The sequence below is a fragment of the Protopterus annectens genome, chromosome 13.part0 (genome assembly GCF_019279795.1).
Source record: "Protopterus annectens isolate FY-2018-M chromosome 13.part0, PAN1.0, whole genome shotgun sequence".
NCBI classification, from domain to species: domain Eukaryota; kingdom Metazoa; phylum Chordata; order Ceratodontiformes; family Protopteridae; genus Protopterus; species Protopterus annectens.
Window position 1 is genome coordinate 925,795,653 of NC_056747.1, and position 20,794 is coordinate 925,816,446.

At 37.3% G+C, this 20,794-nt stretch overlaps 2 protein-coding genes across 2 annotated transcripts in view; one reads left to right on the forward strand and one right to left on the reverse strand.

Annotated features, from left to right (window-relative positions):
• The window catches only part of EZH1 (enhancer of zeste 1 polycomb repressive complex 2 subunit), a 3,086,757-nt gene that overhangs the window by 2,969,057 nt on the left and 96,906 nt on the right, over positions 1–20,794 (reverse strand). The gene's annotated exons all lie outside the window — the stretch shown is intronic.
• The window catches only part of LOC122787785 (receptor activity-modifying protein 3-like), a 343,166-nt gene that overhangs the window by 47,027 nt on the left and 275,345 nt on the right, over positions 1–20,794 (forward strand). The window contains exon 2 of the mRNA XM_044054681.1: positions 9,764–9,802. Within this exon, the coding sequence (XP_043910616.1) occupies positions 9,764–9,802 (39 nt within the window). The remainder of the gene's footprint in view (positions 1–9,763; positions 9,803–20,794) is intronic.

Consider the following 20,794-nt stretch of genomic DNA (forward strand, 5'->3'; position numbering starts at 1 on the left):
AGTGGGGATGCATGTTATGTCTATGTAAGAGTGAATTTTTATAGCATGATTTTCTATAGACACCCATATTAAGTGTACCATTCACTAATCTTTCAACATATACATCTAGGAATGAAACCCGTAGATCTGATTCCTCCACGGTAAACTTCAAATAAGATGTTAAGGAGTTAATTTGTTCAAGAAAGTTTTGTAACTGTATAACACTACCAGTCCATAGGAGGAAAATATCCACAAAACGGACATAAAATATAATATACCGTTTAAAGTCAGTCAGGGGAAATAACCTCTCATGTTCCCAGTCTGCCATCACAAGGTTGGCGTAGCTGTTGGCACATGATGTGCCCATAGCTACACCATCCTTTTGGATACATGCAGTCCTGTCAAATTAAAAGGAAATAATCTGAAAACATCATGTAATTTTGGCAGTCTCTGAGGAGTCCTGCAAGACAGTTGGAGGTAAGAATCTGTTGTTATCTGAACTTTCTAGTCTAGAAGAGAAGTATGCAGAGCTGGGATTCAGGGGTTTGGTTATGATAATAAGCTACAGAGAGACTACACTATTCATCCATTCATGATAAATGAAAACAGTTGGGAACGCAGTCAAAAACAAAACAGTATATAGTAACAGTGGAGTTCAAACTTGTATACCCAGGATGTTATTTAATATTATTACTATTGGTTTACTATCAAAATGTTGAAGTGACTTACCACGATTATGCATATCCCTGAAACGAAACAAAGGAAAACCATCCAGCCGACTGCTTAGAATGTTGATCCTTTTGAAGGAAAGACTCGACATTTGACTGCTCTCCAACCAGAAAATACAATGACTAGTATGCAGACAAATTTCTACTGTTTTGCAGGGGGCAAGCCCCCCCGTGCCCCCCCCCCACTCCCTGCTACTTATATATTTTAAATGCAAGATCGCACTACATTGAGGAAAAGGGTAATTTTCCACATCCCTACTGTAGTGCGATGCACTTCAAAACACAGATGCTCAAAACTGCTAACACAAGCTACGTCTCAACATTTCAAAGTTGACAAAAATTGCGTTCGCAGTTTTACCTCGCTGCACCTCCATGTTTGACTGTCTCACAGTTGAGGTAAACCATTATTATCATTACTGCCTTCTGTGTGGAGTCTGCAGTTGATTGGGCGTATGAAAGACATGCGTAAATGGGCGTGTCTTCGTTGAAGGTTGAACATCGAGCTGGCACCTCGGTGTTCGTGAAAATCTACTGCCAATCATTAGCGGACCGGAGTTCTGCTGTGGCGACCCCTAACCAGGAAAAGCCGAAAGACCAACAACAACAACAACAACAACCACAACATATTTTTTTGTAACAAAGAGGGACCAGATGATAGAGAGAGGAGTGGTCATCAGGCCTCCGGTAATTTACAGTGTGCTTGAAATAGTCAAATGTATGCAGAAAATTGATCAATTAGAGGTATTACTTAACTGCAGGCACTATTGGTTGGGTGCTGCTGGTGAGGTAGGGTGATATGCATCAATATAAAGCAACACATTTTAAATTCACACTGTGGAACCTTCCATCCTGCTAACCTGAAAAAGACAGATTATTCACTGCAGTTATATGTTATTAATCGTCTGACTTACAGAACTGTTACAAAAGTGGCAGTGAATCAAAAAGTAAGCTTGGTGGCTATGACTACTAACTACTTGTGTGCTGTATGATTTAAAATATTGCATGTGTAGCCTACTTCTTGGTGTCTTGGACACAGAGACAAAAATGTGTCTTTATCTGTTTTGTAAAATAATCTAGTTATGAAAAAAGAGAGAATGTAATACTCCTCAGTGTCTTTGGCTGGGCAGAGACAAACTCTTAAAGGGAGAGTGGGTGGGACTGTGGTAGAAAACTATACATAAAAGTATTTCAGAGATGTGGATTAACCATAAAAAACTTAAGCAATTCAAAAAATATGTTCCACTATAAAAGAGATTAAGAAATGGTCTGCAAGTTAAAAAAAATCTACCCTAACTAGGAACTATATAGAAATACAGGAAAAATAAAGTAGCACAATAAACTACAAAAACATCTTTAAGATGAATGCCTCAGGAAAGGATGCAAACAGATGTACTTGGGAAGTTCCCCACACCTGGATGAATTACTGGAAGACATCTGAATGCAACTTCCATTCATAGGGGCGAGGTCTGTCATGGTCCTGCTCAGCTTGTCTGCTACAACATTCTGCTCTGATAGATGTAAGCCTCCTGGAGGACAGATTATGCTGAATTGCTAGTTTGCGGGCTACCATATCTAGTATGTAAAGGGGACAGTGTCTGGATCTCCCTTTTGTTTATGTACCACATTACTGTAATGTTGTCTGTGATTGCTAGCAGAGGGCCTGGAAGAAAAAAAAAGAAAGACATGAGTTAAGAGATAACTGACTCACTCAGAGTATGTCCCTTTATACAAACCCAGCACTGTGGTATGAAAAGATAGTGGGTGCTGGTGTTGGGACCAAACTGATTTGATGAACCACTGAATTTTTCTCAAGTGAAATCTAGCTAAAGGAATCAAGAATATTGCTGAGGCTATGAAACCTACAATCCTGAAGTATTCCTTCACAGTTGTCAGTCTTGTTAGAAGATGTCAAGAATTGTTCCTTGTAGAATTTTAACTTGTCCTGAAAAAGAAAAGCCATCATCAGAGATGTATCCAGGAAACAAGCTAGAAATACTATCTGGTGAAGACAGAATTTCTCACGTTTAGCTGAAATCCCAGATACAGAAAAAGTTCTTTACCCAAGATAGAGATTCTTGACAGTTCCTGTAAGAGTCTGTAAAAATAAGGAAATTATCTAAATATGGAAAGGTGTGCTTGCCCTGTAATCTGCAATGACCTATTACAACTGCTATGTACATTAACACTCTTAGAGCTGTTGACAACCCAAAGGGTAAGGCAAAAAACAGAAAATGTAAATAGGACACAGAAAATTTTAAAAAGCACCTGAAATCTTTGAGAATTGGAATGTGATGGTAAGCACCTTTTAAATCTAGAATTACTAGAAAACTACAAGGAGGAAAGAAAAGTAACAGACATCCTGATAAGAAGATTTAGAAGACACAGGTCTTGGGAAGGTCTCAATATTCCTTCCTTATTTGGCAACAGAAATATCCATGAGTAAAATCCTTTCTTTATTGATATGAAGGAACAGGATCTATCATCCCTTGATACAGCATTTGATCCAGAACAGAAGAAAACAAGGGGGTTTAACTGGATGAGTAAAGAGGGATCCCTTGGAAATGAGGAAGAGAATTCCACTGCCAGACGTAGACTTTCTGAATGATGCTCACAATCCACGAGTCTGAAGTCATCTGGTGCCACAGAGAAAAGTGAAGACCCAGACTTAATGAATGAAATCTTTACAGGGTTGCTGGGATGAGGAAGGGGAACACAAGATGTGGCATACAATCTTGTTATTGATTTCACGAGGATCTTCCCTTCTTTTTTGAACATGCCTGCCATTGTTTTCTGAAAGACTGTTTCCCTGTGATCTGCTGCAATTACTTATGTTTCCTTAAAAATATCCTGAAATGGAAAGAAAGTTTCTGTGATAAACTAAGGGGCTGCCAGCCCAGCTAGATAGAATTTTGTAAATAATTCTAGGTCACTGTAAATATTAATATGATCCACAGGCTTGTTTGACAAATGTAAGAAAAATGTGCTGAACTTCAAAAATGTAACCACAGTGCACCCTGCTGGAAGAAAGCTGATAAGTAAAGAATTTTACAACTGTGTGTGATCTCAAGCTCGGAGACAGGATGGCTGGGCCAGGAAATTCTTTCTATTGTCATAAGACACAGATAATTACTAGGTTTCACATGTAAAGTGTATTTTATTGCTGTGGCTTCCTGGCAGGTGCAGGTTACAAAGAAATGTTGCATTTTTAAGTTCTGCGAGCCTGGGAAACTTAAGCAGGAGTATCAAGAATGATGTAATCTGAAATGACTCAGCAGTAGTGTAGTATCAATTTAAGACTTTCTTAAAGAGAACAATTTAGCATTTTGTATTTGTGAATGAACCTGAACACATCAGTTCACCAGCACTTTGCTTTGCTCTGTAAGTAGGATTTTAGTATTTATCCTAGAGATCGATAAGAATATAGTCATATTAGTCAAGCTGTTTTATATATTTATGTGAGACTATCTTACAATGTTGTTTTAAAGTATTTCCTTTGATTTTTGAACTCTCTAATGTCATTGTGTTGAGTTAATAAGTATTGTCTTGTTTTGTATTATTTATTATTAAATATATTTAAAACTTTGAACTGTGGCTGTTCTGTGTAGAGATATTTAAGCTCTTGGAGTAGTTGCATGTATTTTGGTGATACTGTATAGGCAGCTCCTAAATAGCCTTCACGTCTCAGTCAGACTTACCAATTGGATAATACAACATTGCACATTAGAATTGGACACCCTTTGGTAAGGGCCTTTATAGTAGCTGATTAGTGGCAGTCGGTACTACCATATAGTGTGGGCAGAAGTGGGCATAGCTGAAGAACCTGTGCCAACCTTCCCCACGAGTGTCTGTGTGTTTGCATATAAATCAAATCTCAAAGTGTGTGTGTGTGTGTGTCAGCTACTTGGGCAGGGACACGAAGCGCTGGTTGGACAGAGGGTGCTGAAGGTTTTGGCTTGACCACTCGGCTGAGATCTGAACCCTATAGCTGTGCCAGTGGGGAGTCTTATTGGGGATCTGGAGGGAAAGGGAGAAACCAGCCCCAGACTGACTGCGATCTATGTGTGCTCTTAAGGAAAATTGTATTTTACTGTGTGTGTACTTGTTATCCTCCCAATGTGGTCGCCCCTCACTGGTGTTAGTAGTGAGGACTGAGGCTCCTTGATTACCGGGCCAGTGCATGGGTGTCACAGTTTCTATTAAATTTAGGCATGGGGTCTGAAAAAAATGAAACCCCTTGAATTAACTTTCTCCCTTCATGAAATATTTGTAGTAGCTCAGCAGAGGAAGAGCCAAACAATACCTCTTTATCCATGGGAGCATTCAGGAGCGCAGCTTTCACATCCTCCAGTAAATTCTTTGAACAGAGCCAAGCAAATCTTCTTATGACTGATCTAGCAGCAACTGCTCTAGAAACAACATCAGCAGTGTAGAGTGTTTAGTTACCGAAGACATGCAAGAAATTAAATAATTCAAAGATGTCTTAATATCTTAAAGAAGGCCAGAAATTTAATTTGTCATACAGTCAAAGAAAACACACAGAAACTTAGACATGTAGGCCTAATGATGTCTTATTCTGAAGGCTAAGGTGAAAGAAGTATACATTTTTTCCCAAGCCTATGAAAGGCAAAGAAACAGAGTTAGCTGCCCTAATGCGTTTGGCAATAGGGGGTGTGTCACGGAAATTAGTGCAGGGTCTGACCAGGGGATTGAAAAAAAAAGAAATTTGTGGAGGTGGTGAACCTTATAGAATTTATCGGAGTTTCTTGGGGCAGACTGTCAAGCAAACTGTTGGCTGCAAGAAAAGCATGTTTTAAGGTTGGCAAAACAGTAGAAACAACTTTAGGTTGAGAGAAATCCACCTGTAACAAATCATATATTTGCTGGGACTCTAGTGTTTATTTTTGTTCCCAATTGAAACAACTAATAATGCCTACATTCTAGCAAATCATCAGAAAAAGACAAAGTGGGGAATTTGAAGAAAAATTTAATTAGAGTCAGATTCCTCATTCTCTGGCATAGAAACTTTAGAATCACAGTCTATATAATTCTTGTCTTTCTGGCTGAGAATCAGAATCTAAGAGAGTGGGTAATATTTTCCTTTCCAAATAAAGGGAAGGTACATAATGTAGTCTATGAAAGGCTTTAAATAAGTCTGTAGCAAACCTAGCCAATCCTCCTCATCTGCCCTAGCTGAAGGGGCCACAGATGAAGAAAAATGCCCAGTTTTATGCCTCCTTTTCCTGGGAGGCCCTACTGAAAGAGAGCACCCTGAAGAATTTTCATTTCCCTGATAATCAAGCTTCTCAGAGCAGCCCCACAAGGGAACATGTGCTCCCTCCTCCAGTGCTAACAAGAATGGTTATCCCTTGCCCAGAGGGGACAGCTGAACAGCTGCAGATGAAGTGTCAGCTTATTGTTCTTTACTGGCTTCCCAAGGAGCAGCACTACAGGGATCAAGAGAAACTGATGAGCAGTCCAAGGAACCCAAATGTGGCCACACTGGAGTTACTAATCAACAGTACAGGCAAAGACAAAACCACAATCAAGACCGAAGCCTCATGTACAATTTTTCTCTGCCTGCAGATCTGGTAGGGACATCTAAATAGCAGGGAGTCATAATACATCTTTCTACTAAAAAAAAAGTGTCTGGTAAGCAAATTTTGCAGCCTTACTACTGCAGTCTCCCCACCTGATTAAAAAGATGTCTGAAGTACTAAACCACTAAAAACACTAGCCCTACCACAAATTTGGACAGAAAAGTTTAACTTTTCCTCACAAAAATAGTAAAAATGGAAGGAGTCCCCAAATGGGGTACTTATCTGTCCAGTTCTAAGGAAATGCTAGCCAACTGTCAATCTCTCAAAGTCACTGCACAGAATATATTTCAATATCAAAAACATTCTGACAGTTTGGTAGCCTAATCACTGACTTTACATTGCTCTCCCCAAGCTCTTCAGTGGTTACTGCACATAGAAGGTGCCTGTAAAGCACTGGAAGCTAGCCAGCTGTCTGAGTCTTGGCAGGATACATCCCATATAGCTTAGGCTACTAACAGTGATCTAATGATGAACATCTTCAATACCTTCCTGTACTCATATTCCTAATCTGTCCTTTACTTATACACTCAAAAATGTCCATCTCTTTCAATAACATTACATTTCTGTAATATCCACAGGGTGCAGAGTATGATGAATTATATTAATATCATACAGCTATCAATGCACAGTGCCATACTATATTGCAGTGATACACGCAGTCAGTATTTAACTTAATGCATCTTTGTGCTCCAGCATTCCAGGCAATGAAAAAGACAATTCACCATCCCTGGAATAAAATATTTGTGCTACATATTGGAAGACTGTGTCAGCAAATGCACAAAGTTACAAACAGCTAATAATAGGTTTGTAGGTTTATAAGGTGTTTATTAGGCTAACGAACACAAGGGCATTTTTAAGTTTAGCTATGCATCCCAAATCTCTGACAAGTTCTAATACCCTTGATAAGTGTAAGCATGGGCCTGGAAGATGAACCATTTACAGGTTAGCCATTGTCCATTAAAGACATAGGTGCCAAACTGGGGATGAATTTCCGGTTTCTTATCCAGTTGTCCAAGTTGCACTTGAATTGGGTTAGGGAGGAACACTGCTTCGCATGGAATAAGTTCATGGTAAGGTAGTACTTGACATAGTTCTACTACATAAGGCTAGTGAAGAAAATGCTGAATGATGAGCCAGTCCCTGTTGCACAGGACAATATGAACACCACTGTAAAACTGTGCTGCACTAACTACACATAATAAAAAAAAGTCTTGTACTAACAAGTTATTGCTTCTACAGTTCCAATATGCATGGTAATGACAGGCACAGTGCATAAAGAACTGGTTCCTGCCACAGTGCCTTTGCAAATGCTCAGGAAGAGACAGATCTTGCTGTCATGCTTCTCTACATGGTAACAAAGGGTGCATTGCAAGAACAGATGCTTCTTGCTGCAGTAACACTGCACATGGTAATGAGGGGCACATTACATGAATAGTTCCTGATGCAGTACCAATGCATGTGGTAATGAGGGACACAGTGCATGGATAGTTCCTACTGCTGTACCACTGCACATGGTAATGAGGGGCACACTGCATGAATAAGTTCCTGCTGCAGTACCACTGCACATGGTAATGAGGGGTACACTGCATGAATAAGTTCTTGCTGCAGTACAACTTCACATGGTAATGAGGGGCACACAAATAGTTGATGCTGCAAAACAACTGCATGTGGCAATAAGAAGCACACTGCATGAATAGACAAATCCAGCTGCATTTCTACTCTAGTTGTTAGAAAGGAACACACTGTATAAGCAGATGGTTCCTGCTACAGTGCTACACATGGTAATGAGGGATATTGTGGAGAAACACCTGGTTCATGCTTAACTTCCACTGCGCAGAGTTAAAGAGCACACAATACACAAACCGATGGTTGTTACTGTAGTACTGCTGCACATGGCCAGGACAGGCCCATTGCATGGAGAGATGGACTCTGCTGCAGTTCCATTCTATGTTCTAAAAAGAGATGCACTGCATGAACAGATGCCTTCTGTTGCACTTCCACTGCATATTTTAAGAATGGGCACACTGCAGAATGGGCTCCTGCTGCAGCAAACTGGTAGTCTGCCTCTAAGCAGCTGACAATGCATATGGTCATGTGGTCTCCATTTGTAACCATCTGTTGTGACTACTGCTTGTTAATGGGTTGTAAGTGGCAACTCTGGCCTTCTATGCCTGCTGAGTATTTGTGCTTTTTCACCCCACAACCCTGTCTACTACACTGAGGAATGAAATGTTTTCTGCTTTCATGCCCGATTATCACTATTAAACCTGTTCATTCACTGAGTAGCTTGGCTAGATTTTTCTTTAAGTTTTTACTGATTGTTTTTGTCTGTGTGTGACATTTTTGCTCACTGTTTTGGTTTGTTGGTTGGGATATTTTGCAGACACCCTAATGGTTATGGACATCAGCTGGGTACGACAATCCTGTGTTTCTAAAGGTTAGCCAAACAGTCCACTTATGCTGTGCTGATGAAGCCATAAGAATGCTGAAACATGTATGCTCATAACTAGTGGAGTTTGCCTTTACTCGCCTGAATTTGTCCATAACAGACTTAAAAAGAAAAAAAGTCAAGGGCATTCAGAACTGCCATATAACTGAAACACATTATGTCCTTAAGGGGTCATATGCATGTATCCCATGTGCCTCTAACACAAAAGGGTTAAGGAATCACACAGTGGAAATTCTAGCTTGGCTAGATTTTCTTTAAATTTATAGTCATATATGTTGTTACCATGTTTGCTGTTTATGCATGCTCATGGGTATGTGTGTGTGGGGGGGTGTGGGTGTTTGGCATACGATGCATAATGGTGGTATTTCAATCATAGAAGCATGTAGGATGCATGAATTGCCATTACTAATGTAGGGTGAAGGGAGAAGCTGCCCTAGGTACAAACTGTTAGGGGGTGTGATCTGTATTTGCTAATGGTGAGAGAGTGCAGTACCATCCATGCGTTATACAATCACAAGGATATTGCTGCTTCATAAATGAATGCTAATGCTTCATTTGCACTCATGGCAGAAATACTTGTGTGAATGTGTGGTAATAACTGTGACAAGTTGCATACTAACTCAGTCACAGGAAGGCAGACGGTAGCTTTTTTTTTTTTAGATGGATTTTTTTTTTTTTTTAAGTTATCAACTTTGAGTTGGGTTGGGGTGCCAGTCTGGGAAATCGCACAGGGTACCAAACAAACCTAGCTATAGAAAAACTGGAATGCAACCTACATAAAATACTGTTTCAGCTCAATCAACCATCAACCATATTCTTATTCTAAGGTCTATTTTTTAAATTACTGCACATTCTACCTAAACAAAAAATATTCTGTTTGCATTCAAGGTCATGATCATAATCTTTAAATTACCAAAATAATACTGAAAGTGACTTATCAAAAATATGCTTTTATGTACTCTGACATATCACTTTGAATTTAAGTGTAACACTTTTTTTTTCAATACTAGGACACGGGCAAAAGAATGATACAGATACCACAAAAATAGGTAAGAAGTTCCATATCTTATTAAAAAGCCAAAATGCTGTTTCCTCCTGGTATATATAACAAATATTCTTTAATAGTTTTGTCACGGTTTTATTTATGTTTTTATCTGAAAGTCTGACAAATAATGAAACAGGTAAAAATGGTTATTTCCAGAGGCATATTCTTAATTTAAATGTGGAGAGGACTGGTGAACAAGACAAGCACACAAGCCCATTTTCACATGTAATTTATTTTACAGAGAGATTAAACAGATGCTTAAATACCAGCAGTAATTACCAATCAGAATAAAAACTCTTAATGCTGACATCCTTCAAGTGTAATTTAAATGCATATTTTTAGTTTAGGCTACAACTAATAGACCACATTGATTACAGTCCGGAAATGGAGTGTTTGAATGTCAAGCGAACTTGGCTGACACATGAAGCATTTCTCTCATATCCGTCTTCCACAAAATGAAAACAAGGCAGGGTACTTGGAGTACTTATTCCCCAGTGATGAGTCATCAACTCATTATGTCAATAGCATTATCCTGGAAAGTTGTTAAAACACAGAAAAAGTTGCTCCAGACAAAGAGGTCTGCCACTTGAGCACATCAGAATTTACTCCAACTGCCAGTCTTCTGTTAATACAACTTTCAAATCAAACAGCATTACAATGTGTGTTCAAACAGAGTGCCAAATAATGAAACATGCCAACTATACTTGTACCTCTCAACTGTCCAGAATTTCACAGAATGTGCAAATTTTTTGCCTCATACTTTTGGTCTCTTCATCATAAAACCTGTATCTTCCTGGCAAATCATTGAGGGTAGCAGTCACTAAACACAGACATTTCAGTTTCAAACTTCATACTTTTTGGAAAACATATGCTAATTAAAAACCTAATTTTGTTCTAGCAACCTTCTAAGTTTATATGGTACTTTTCTGTTATCGGGGCAACAGGTAAAATGAGCAGTTATAATGTGACATGATAGTGTTCCCGACAAAATTACCTTTGAAGAAATTATTTGTAGTGTGTATTCAGCAAAAATAATTGAATAAGTAGTATAACAAAATAAATGTATTGACATTATCCTTGCTACAGTTGTAGCAATGCTGATGCTTATGTAATGCATTACATTTCGCGTAAGTATTGTAGATCATGCAGGGATTTTGAAAATCGTTAATTTTAATTGTTATTTATATTTCTCTTGTTGGTAAACTTGCTATTTTTGTTTTATTAATTTTTATATGATGGTTTTGTATGGTAGATTTCTTACGTTGTAAAAATTGCTATATGGCTATAGTTTGTAAATCGGCAGTTAGTATGCTGAGAATAATATTAATTTACAGTTATTAAAAAACAGTTCATTGTTAGTATTACTGTACAGCAACATGGGAACAAATGTGAAGCAGTAAATATAAATAAATTAAATAAGTTTTTATGGGTAACATGGCCGGAGCTGTAACTTAAAAATAACTGTAATTTCTTTCTCTGTAATGTTATTCTGTTAGTTTGGTTAAAAGTCCGTTAACACCTACATTGCTGTTGGAAAAAAAGCAACAATGATAAACTGGGCAAAAAGCATGTGTCGAGGGCTATGCATTACTATCTAGGGATAAAGCACAATGTTTTTCCGTACCAAGGCAACATTTTTTACTTCAGTTACTGGATTACAAGCGAACGATCGTAAGTGTTGTATCATAGGTTCATAGGTAGATACTAGGCTATCTGCCCTAGGGCATTTATAAACCTAGCCAGAGTGTATTTGGCTTTCGCCTCCCTATTAGATTAGCCTACTGTGCCTCTGTATAGTAGGTCACAGAAAGTAGCCCTTTAAGATTAGTTTACTGTGCCTCTGTCAAGCAGGGACACAGAAGAGATCCCAGGGGTATCACTATTGTAAAGTAACAAAAAGCAAATAAACGAATGAGTTACAAAAAAATCACATAAGTTAATTTTTTTGCTGTGAAATGCACATTATATGTATCCATATAACATATTTATAGTATACAATGCACTGTATTTCTATAGAGTGTGTGACTTTAAATTTCCTTACTGCAGTTATTATTTCAAAATATGACTTGCTATCGCTCATCACACCTCCGAGACAAGCCTCTGACACTCCCTTCCCCTTTTATTTTGGTAACTTTATATAACTAACGTAGGGAAAACAACTGAAACAGATGAAAATATGAAATACTTACTATAATTTTATTTATTATTGACTGACAGGAAACAGGAATCTGCAACATGCATAACATTAATTTAAAAATAGTATGTATATAAGTGCAATTAAATTATAATAAAAAAATATGGTAACAGTTATTCTGGAGGCATGAAAAAAGAAATGTCTGTCAGCATTGTTGTAAACAGTGAATTTTTGGGGTTGCCACGTCTCCACATAAACTCAGACAAGTATGATTTAAGGTGATGTCTGGCACTACCACGTTGTCTTTTATTGCGCCACTTAGCACTTCCCCATAACCATTCCACATGCTGAGTATGGCATCCACTGTCTGGATCAATAAAATTATAGCTATGATTAACAGTAAAGTGTTCATATCCTGCATCCCTCAGTTCATCTGATTTATAAGCTTTCCAGCAATCTAAATAGATAGTACTGCCTTCCTTATTTTGGATAACATTTAATAACGTTTGGGCAGAACGGTCAGGGACAGCTACAAGGAAACATTGCTTAGTTTCACAACATAATCCTCCAAAAACCCACTGTTGTGGTAAAACACGACCAACATTTGATTTTCTTCTTGTGAACAGACTTTCATCAACCTCCACAATTTTATTGATACCACTGATCTTAATTGAAGGTTTTGAAAGTAATGAAGTAGCACATACTTCTCTCATACAGTTATTCCAGTCCACAGTGGTGTTGTGATTCATCTGCAATTGAAGTTCACAAAACTCAATTGATGTCAATTCCTGGCACCAGAAATATATAAATCTTAATGCAGTAAGGAATGGTATACGACACCCCTCAAACCAGTTCTCTGATCTTAAACCCTTCTTTTCCAGACATCCACGTTGGGTACATCTCCATTCAGGTGCTTCCTTTTTACTGAAGCAAAGTTTCATATTATGATGATTAGAACAAAATCTTTCTTTATGTAAAATACCTCTTAGAAAAATTTAATAGCAGACTCTTCATCGATGGGCAACTGCCATATAGTGAAATCCATCTTAAGCAGGAAATTACTTCTTCAGTTTGACAGGATTTAGAAAATTTTCAACTGCTTTGTCAGAAACATTCTAAGCTCCTAACTATACATTCTAAGCTCGTGTTACCTACTACATTACTATAAAAAGTGACACCTACATATTATGATTACATATTATACTTATTTCTACAGAATTGGGTACCCAAAACTGTATGACATACATGTAAGGGATACAACAGAAAAAACGAAATGAAAGTAATACATGCATTTCTTTATTTTATTCAATGGAATGTATCTTTTTTTTACTTCCGTTTAAAGCTACCTTTTCAAAAGACATTTTCAGTGGAAAGTCAGGGAACATGTTCAGTCTAAACTTATTCATTACATGAAAAATATCTATGTAATTTCCTTCTGTATTGAAATAAACACTTGCGATAACATTTACTTAATTACCGCATGTAATATAAGTCAGTCTGGGCTGTGAAAATAAAAGAAAATAATAGACGAACACAGAGACAGGATTTGTAGCTGTAAGACTCATTTTCTATGAAGAAGATACTATGACATCAATTTAATTAATTCATTTATGATTTATATTGACATTATTTATGGGTGAGAAACTATATTGCAAAGTTTGAATGATGAAATGTCACTCACGACTTTTTTCCTTTTTTTCTACTTTGCTGTTATCGGAGCAACACTTTATACGTGGTTGCTGAGCTCCGAATCCTCTGTCTTGTCAGATCTTCATCTAACCAGGTGTGTATAAAATATTTCACTACATAACACAAAAAAAGGAGATGTCAATTCTAAATTTTAAACAAGACCAAAAACACATGACAAGACACTGGATTTGGAGCTCAGCAAGCACATTTAAAGTGTTGCCCCGATAACGGAAAAGTACCGTTTATATAAATAACATTTAAAATCTCTTTCTGGTTTTGGGCCTTGTATTCCCATTATTTTTGTCTTTATACATAATTCTTACTCTAAAAAGGTTAAGAAGTATGAATACACAGACAGCAACAGATGAAGTAATACATTTTTAGCAACCTGTGATATGCCATCCACAATAACAGGACTCGCAGCAAAAAGCTCAGAAATTCATCCACATACCTGGCAATGCTTTGAGGTCACCCAGATTAGAAATCCATCCATCTATCAATTAGTGATAGAGCTTATACTCTTGACAGTTGCAAGTGCAAGTACCAAGCCCTGAAAGGCCCACCATAGTACATGTAAAATCATGGTGTAACCGGTTCCTACATACACTGGAAGATTTAAAGCTCCCACCTCTAAATGCATATCAACATGCCACCACTTAAAAGCTCTACAAACAGGCATATTAGCTGGCTACAATGTTGTGCAGTTAAAGAAGAAAATAATACACTTACCACAAAATGCTTTATAAATGATTCTGAAAGAATACTGGAATAAAAAGTGCAATGTAGTTGCTTACTTTCCTGGTGTAGAGCTACTCAGAAAAACAGTGTATTTTTGTTTAAAAATGCATCCACAGAAGTGGTCTTAAACTGTACAGTGAGTTACTTAATAGGTTCTGCAATGTCAGGTAAAGTAACACATACATAAACACATATATAAATACAGAGATATATACATGTATTTCAGACACAGGTAGCAATGCTCTTCCTGCATGCCAGCACACCAAAACAGTCATTCACATAATAAAGAGCCCAAGTTGTTCTTTAAAATATCAAAACTAGTATTTGCTTTAATATAATCTGGTAGTTTATTCCATGCATCAGCTACTCCTTCAGAGAACCAATTAGTACATTTTCATGCCTGTGTAATCTTCTACATAAGTTGTCTGACGATTCTCTACTACTTTTTGAAAAGTTCAAACATTACCAGAGGTAGTCATCTCTAAATGCCTTATACATCTTAATAAGATATGGTCTCCTCAAATATATATATATATATATATATATATATATATATATGAGTCACTACAAGTTCAGATATTTTAGTCTTTCATAACAACTTAAATTTCCACTGTACTCCTTTCAATGTACTCATGCTTGTTTTCTTAAAAGGTTTCCATATTGTTATTCCATACTCTAGTTTAGGTTTAATGCAACTTACAGTGCTTCATCATCATTTCTGATTTCCTAAACTTTATAAATCTTTCTATACAAACCATATTTCTGTAACTCTCATTAACCAACTGGCTGATATGATTATAAAAATGGAAAGCTGGATCTGCCCATATACTCAGGTCCTTAAATGAATTTACAGTTTAAAATTACTATTCATATTATTAAATAATCACCCTTCAATCTATGTCTCACAAATCGCATATGCTTAGTTTTTAATGTACTTGTCAGTGTATTATTTTCCTGTGCCCAAATGGTCAATTTGGCCAAACTGTTTTGCAGACATGCCCTATCTGCAACACATGTAATCAGTTTACCAGTTTTCAAGCCATCTGCATACAGACTGTAAAACACCCTCCGATGAAAAAGACAGATCTGAAAAGACAGAACCTAAACAAGTATATGTATAGAACAGTGTCCTGCAGGACAAACACTGTAACCTAAAATTTCACCTCTGCAAATGCTGTATGATATTTGCCATAGTAAGCCATTTAGCTATCCATCTTATCAAGATTACATCAATACCCAGTTGTTCTAATTTACTGATTGCCATTTTGTGTATGACCCTATCAAAGGCTGAAGTAATAGCTGGGTTTGAGCAATTCTTTCTAGGACTTTAGATAGTGGACTGATATTGAGATTGTCTGTAGTCTTCCCTTTGGTTTTGGTTAACCCTTTAAATAATGAGGACATTTTGCATTCTTTCCTAATGATGGGAAGTTCTCCTCTTTTAAGCTTCCACTAACAATGTTACTAGTTAGGGGATAGGCAATATGGCTTGATATGCATGTCAGTGAAGTGTATCTGTTGAAGGAAATACATCGGACTTCTTTTTTAGGTATTTTTTGACTTCTCTAATGGTGACAAGCTTAAATTAGAAAAGAGATGCAGTTGATGTGGGAGTGTTGGGTTGCTGTATTGTAGCTGTGCTATAACCATGTGTGTATTTGTCTATAATTGCTTTAAATTGACTGGCAAAAGTACCAGCAGTGGTGAGGCCATCCGAAAGGCCTAGAGAGACACTTTCAGTGATGTTCTCTTGAGGCTTCAGATAGTGTTCCAGAAGTCTGACAGGCTATTTTATTTTGATGTTAATAATTTTGTTTCCCCTGTCTATTTGTTGCAGGCAGCTGTTCCTTAGTTGTATATATTTGATTAGAGCTTGCTAGTCATCTTTCTGTTTTTACCATTTCCATATGGAGTCACACTAATATTTAACCCATTTACTTAGCTAAAGAAATTCTCTCTCTTTTATTCTATTACTGCTGGAGCATATTTGTGTAGATAATTATTGGGGGTTTTATCAAAAATATCAGCTGCAAGATTGATGGACTACATTTGGTTGAGAATGCCCTAGATTATGCCTTTTAGTTCTACAGGCATGAGTTGTAGGGGTAGGTTATTCCAGTTTCTGATAAGGAGATGACCAAAGTAGGCCACGCCATCTACTTGAGCAGAAGCTGTCAGCTGAAGAACTGGTTTGCCAATCTGCAAGATGGTAACAGCAATTACAGATTTACAGAGCAAATGGTGAAAATGGATACCCTGTCTGATACTGTATTGTAGCACATAAGTTAGGAATTAGGAGAGAGAAGACCTAACAGAAATACGATAAGCTCCTTTGGTATTCTGTCATTGTCACTGCCAATCACATCAGCAGTCAGTGAAATGTGCAGTGGTGTTACACAAAAATACAGCTGCCATTGCCACTGGTGTACAGCTATAAAGCCTAACTATGACCAGGTGACCCAAGTTTGATTAGTTGCTTGGATACCTGCTGCAACTAGTGTGAAGGTAGAAAAGACAATGCTTTGCCTATTTGCTGCTTTTGAGGGGAAGGGGCACATATCCAGACAAGCTCCATGTAAGATTTCCTGTTGGAGATGGAGGATCACATGGCAATGCTGTCTGCAAGAGTGGACAGGAGCTTTGATTACATCACATGGAGGAATGAATGTACATCATGACACCCCACTGCATGTCTAATCCCTTGGATGTATGAACATGCACAGAAGAGGCAGCAGGGGCTTACACACAAAACACCAATCCCTACCACTCAGATGAACGTTACCACTCCTGGCTTGCCTGACTTAAACCCCAGAGAATGAACAGTCACGTGTCTATTAAGTGGCTAGGATGGATGATGCATGATGATCAGTGCAGGGGTCTGGCCATAAAAGAAAGCAAAAAAAAAAAATCCATCTGTACCTTCAGGATACTGGAAATAATGTATACTGTTATAAAATCCTATAAACAGAACCTCGGGTCTCCTCTAAAAATACACCACTACACTAGTGGGACTAACCTGGTCAACAAAGGATAAATGAATAAATATCAGAATCAGAGGGCAGATAAGGATTACTGCTCAATTTAGTGCACTCACTTCCTACTACCTGGATCCACAGGACATTCTACATATCAAAAAACAAACTTGTTTCATTTCTACTTAATATACAGTAAGACTGCAGGAAATGCTGCAACATACATATCACTGTGAAGGCTGGCAGCAAAATCTCAAAAAAAATCAGATTTTGTGCAGTTTTTGAACAAGACTCAGTACTAATATGTGGCAATATTCAGTGAACTCATATTAGTCAGCAACACTACTTGGTCATTCAGCAGCAATGTTACATACATACTTATCCCTCATAATGCATGAGATAAATAATTCAATTTTCCTTTACTGTGTAGCACCGCTTGTCTATAGTTCATGTACAAAGATAAGCATTTCCTAAGATAGATTTAATGAACTGAATCTGAAGTAAAATTAATTACACTGACCTTGCAGATCATAAAAATAAATTTAGACAAAGGATACGCAGTATGAAGGGAAAAGTACATCACTGTATTATAGTACAACCCCATTGGCACCGATGTACTAACATGTATTTTCAAAATACACATATCTGTAAGCATCACACTGTGTAAACCATTTGACTTACCAAAAATGCTCATACTTACAATTATCCTTACTACAGTAGCAGCACAGGACAATGGAATGTGTCATACTACATATACAGCATCCCCTGCAGACTGCATGTTAAATATTACTGCACAAAGATACATAAGTGATGCATGACAGAAATGCACTGCACTTATGACAAACTGTATGCTGGTACTACAAGTACTACTTTAGGGAATATATACAGTGCCCCCTACAGCTGGCATACAGATAAAGCACAAGCATTTTCATGGAAATGTGAATAAACTACAGCAAACTCTCAGTTAACCAGCACCCATGGGGATTGGTAGATGTCAGATAACTGTAGCTCCTAGTTGCTTGAGAGTTACAATTAAAAATGGGCCTGACTAATACTGTAACCTATACTATTTGTTTGGTTTGACTTGTTCTCAACTTGGGGAGAGAGGAAATTTATTCCTATCTTCTTTTTTAAAACTCTAAAAACGTAAGGTATGTTTCTGCAGGGGGAAAACAAAAATTGTACTGTATTTCTTCTATTTTTTTTTTTTGCTGGTTGTTTGAGAGTGCTGGCTGCTTGAGTTCTGGTTAACTGACAGTTTACTGTAATTGGCTACGACATACGGTTCCTGCAAACTTCCTCGTAAGATCAGTGAATGTATTAAATAATACTTAACTTCCTGTGTGGAAAATTATTCATATATATCTAGTTAATCACTACATATTAACAAGATCAGATAACAGTAGTAGCAGTAGCAAACATAAATTTGTCCCAAGTCAAAAAATAATAAAAAATATATTTTGAAATATTATACAGAATTATTAAGTATTCAAAAGCAATCCAAGCAGGGTAGACAGTCTTTTACCAGTCGAAAATCCTTTACTAAGCACACAGACAAGCGATCCAAATAAAACAAAAATAACAGAATAATAGTTTCATCACAAACTTTCTAACTATATACATACTTTTTGGTCGGGTATGGGAGTGGTTTGTTGTGCTATAAAACAGTGTATTGGTATACATGTTAAATTCACATACCTTCCCCCATCAGCATGACATTCAAGCTGGTCCTGTCCTACTTAGTAGCTGTCATAATAATAACATGCTTATGTACTTCAAATAAAATTAATAATGATGTGGTACCACTCATTAACCAGATTATTAAGTCTGTGGTTTTATCCAAGGCAATATATGGTCAGTATATATAAATATTTAAACCTTAGACCATTTGGCAATCTAAAAATATACATAAAATATATACATACACATTTTGCGTGCAAAAAATCCATTGTGCAAACCATATTCTATTTCCATAACCTGTTGTTAACAAAGATCACTTTCATCCTCCTAGACATCTTCAGGTCTGTGTACAAGACAAACCCTAAAAAACTATCTACAAAAAAATAGTAAAATTATATAATTAGCTAGTACTGTTATTAAACAACATTTCAAAATAAAGTGGAAAAAAAAGAAGAAAAAAGTGTGATGACAGAAACAAAATATAAACTTCTTAAATTATTTACCATGGTATTTAAAACCAACTGGAAGAATAAAATAAAATAAAATTAGTCATGTAAACAATGTGCCAACATTCTAAGTTCCAGTACACTTTTAAGTGAACAGTAGTAGTAGTTTAGTCCAGGCTTCCTGAAACAGCTCAGCTTTAATTGCCACAAGAGTTCACATTTTTACAGCATATTCAGAATGGCTCCTTCAAGAATACCCATGCCTATGTGATCCAGTATCTGGAACCTAAAACCTGTGTGGCTTTTATGCAGAGCAAGGTGTTTGGCTAGTGCATTATTTTATCATCCAGGAGTGGATTTCTGCCAGATGACATGAAATCCTACGCTTAAGTTTATTTACAGTCTTGCCACATAAAATTCATCACATTCATTGCACTCTCCCCTGCACTTCTACTGTAATGTTTTTTTTTAGTTTCCTGAAAATCCATTGAATCTCTTATGTATGTCTTATTCTTTTCTGCTAAAGGTTTCAGCAAGTAATCAAGATAAATGGCCATGGCTTCAGTAAGAGAGCCTCCACTTGCTACCACCGGTCTATAATATAAGGTGGGTCTTCTCTGTTCTTGTGTGGCTTTGGTATTCCAAAAAAGTAAGGTACACGTAGGCATGGGCTCCATAAATAAAGATTTTCAGCAATAAGTTTTTCTTCCCATAATGTGGTGAGATACTGGAAAATATTAAGATAGAACCAAACACATTAATACTGGGTGATTTTAACTACCCTGCCATTAACTGGGAAAACTACTCATGTCCCAACACCTTTGCGCAACGGTTCTTGGAATTCATAAATTCCAATGCCCTGGATCAACTAATCCATAGTCCCACCAGGGGCTCCAATATCCTAGACCTGGTCATTACCAACATGGGAAATCAATGCTCCATACCTATGGTCACCCCCTCGTTAGTCAGGTCTGACCATAAGCTAATCACCCTTAACATCCACATCCCACCCCAACCCCCCAGAAAAGAAACCACCATAAAAAACTTCTCCAAAGCCAACTTCATGCTACTCAAGTCAGAAGTGACAAACTTCATGACACCCATGCAGACGGGAACTGAAAGTTCAACTGCTGAATCCTACACTAAGGCACTGTACGAGCACATCCACTCATGAATACAGATTGCTGAGGGGTGAACTACTCCTGGCTTACAAGGCAACCGCAAACCCCACACTAATGAATCTCCTACAGATTTGTAAGTCAAAGAGTACCAGAAATACAAGGTCCAGGGAAATTAATTTTGTCTGTGATTAAAAAAGAACATGCTGGAGAGACAGA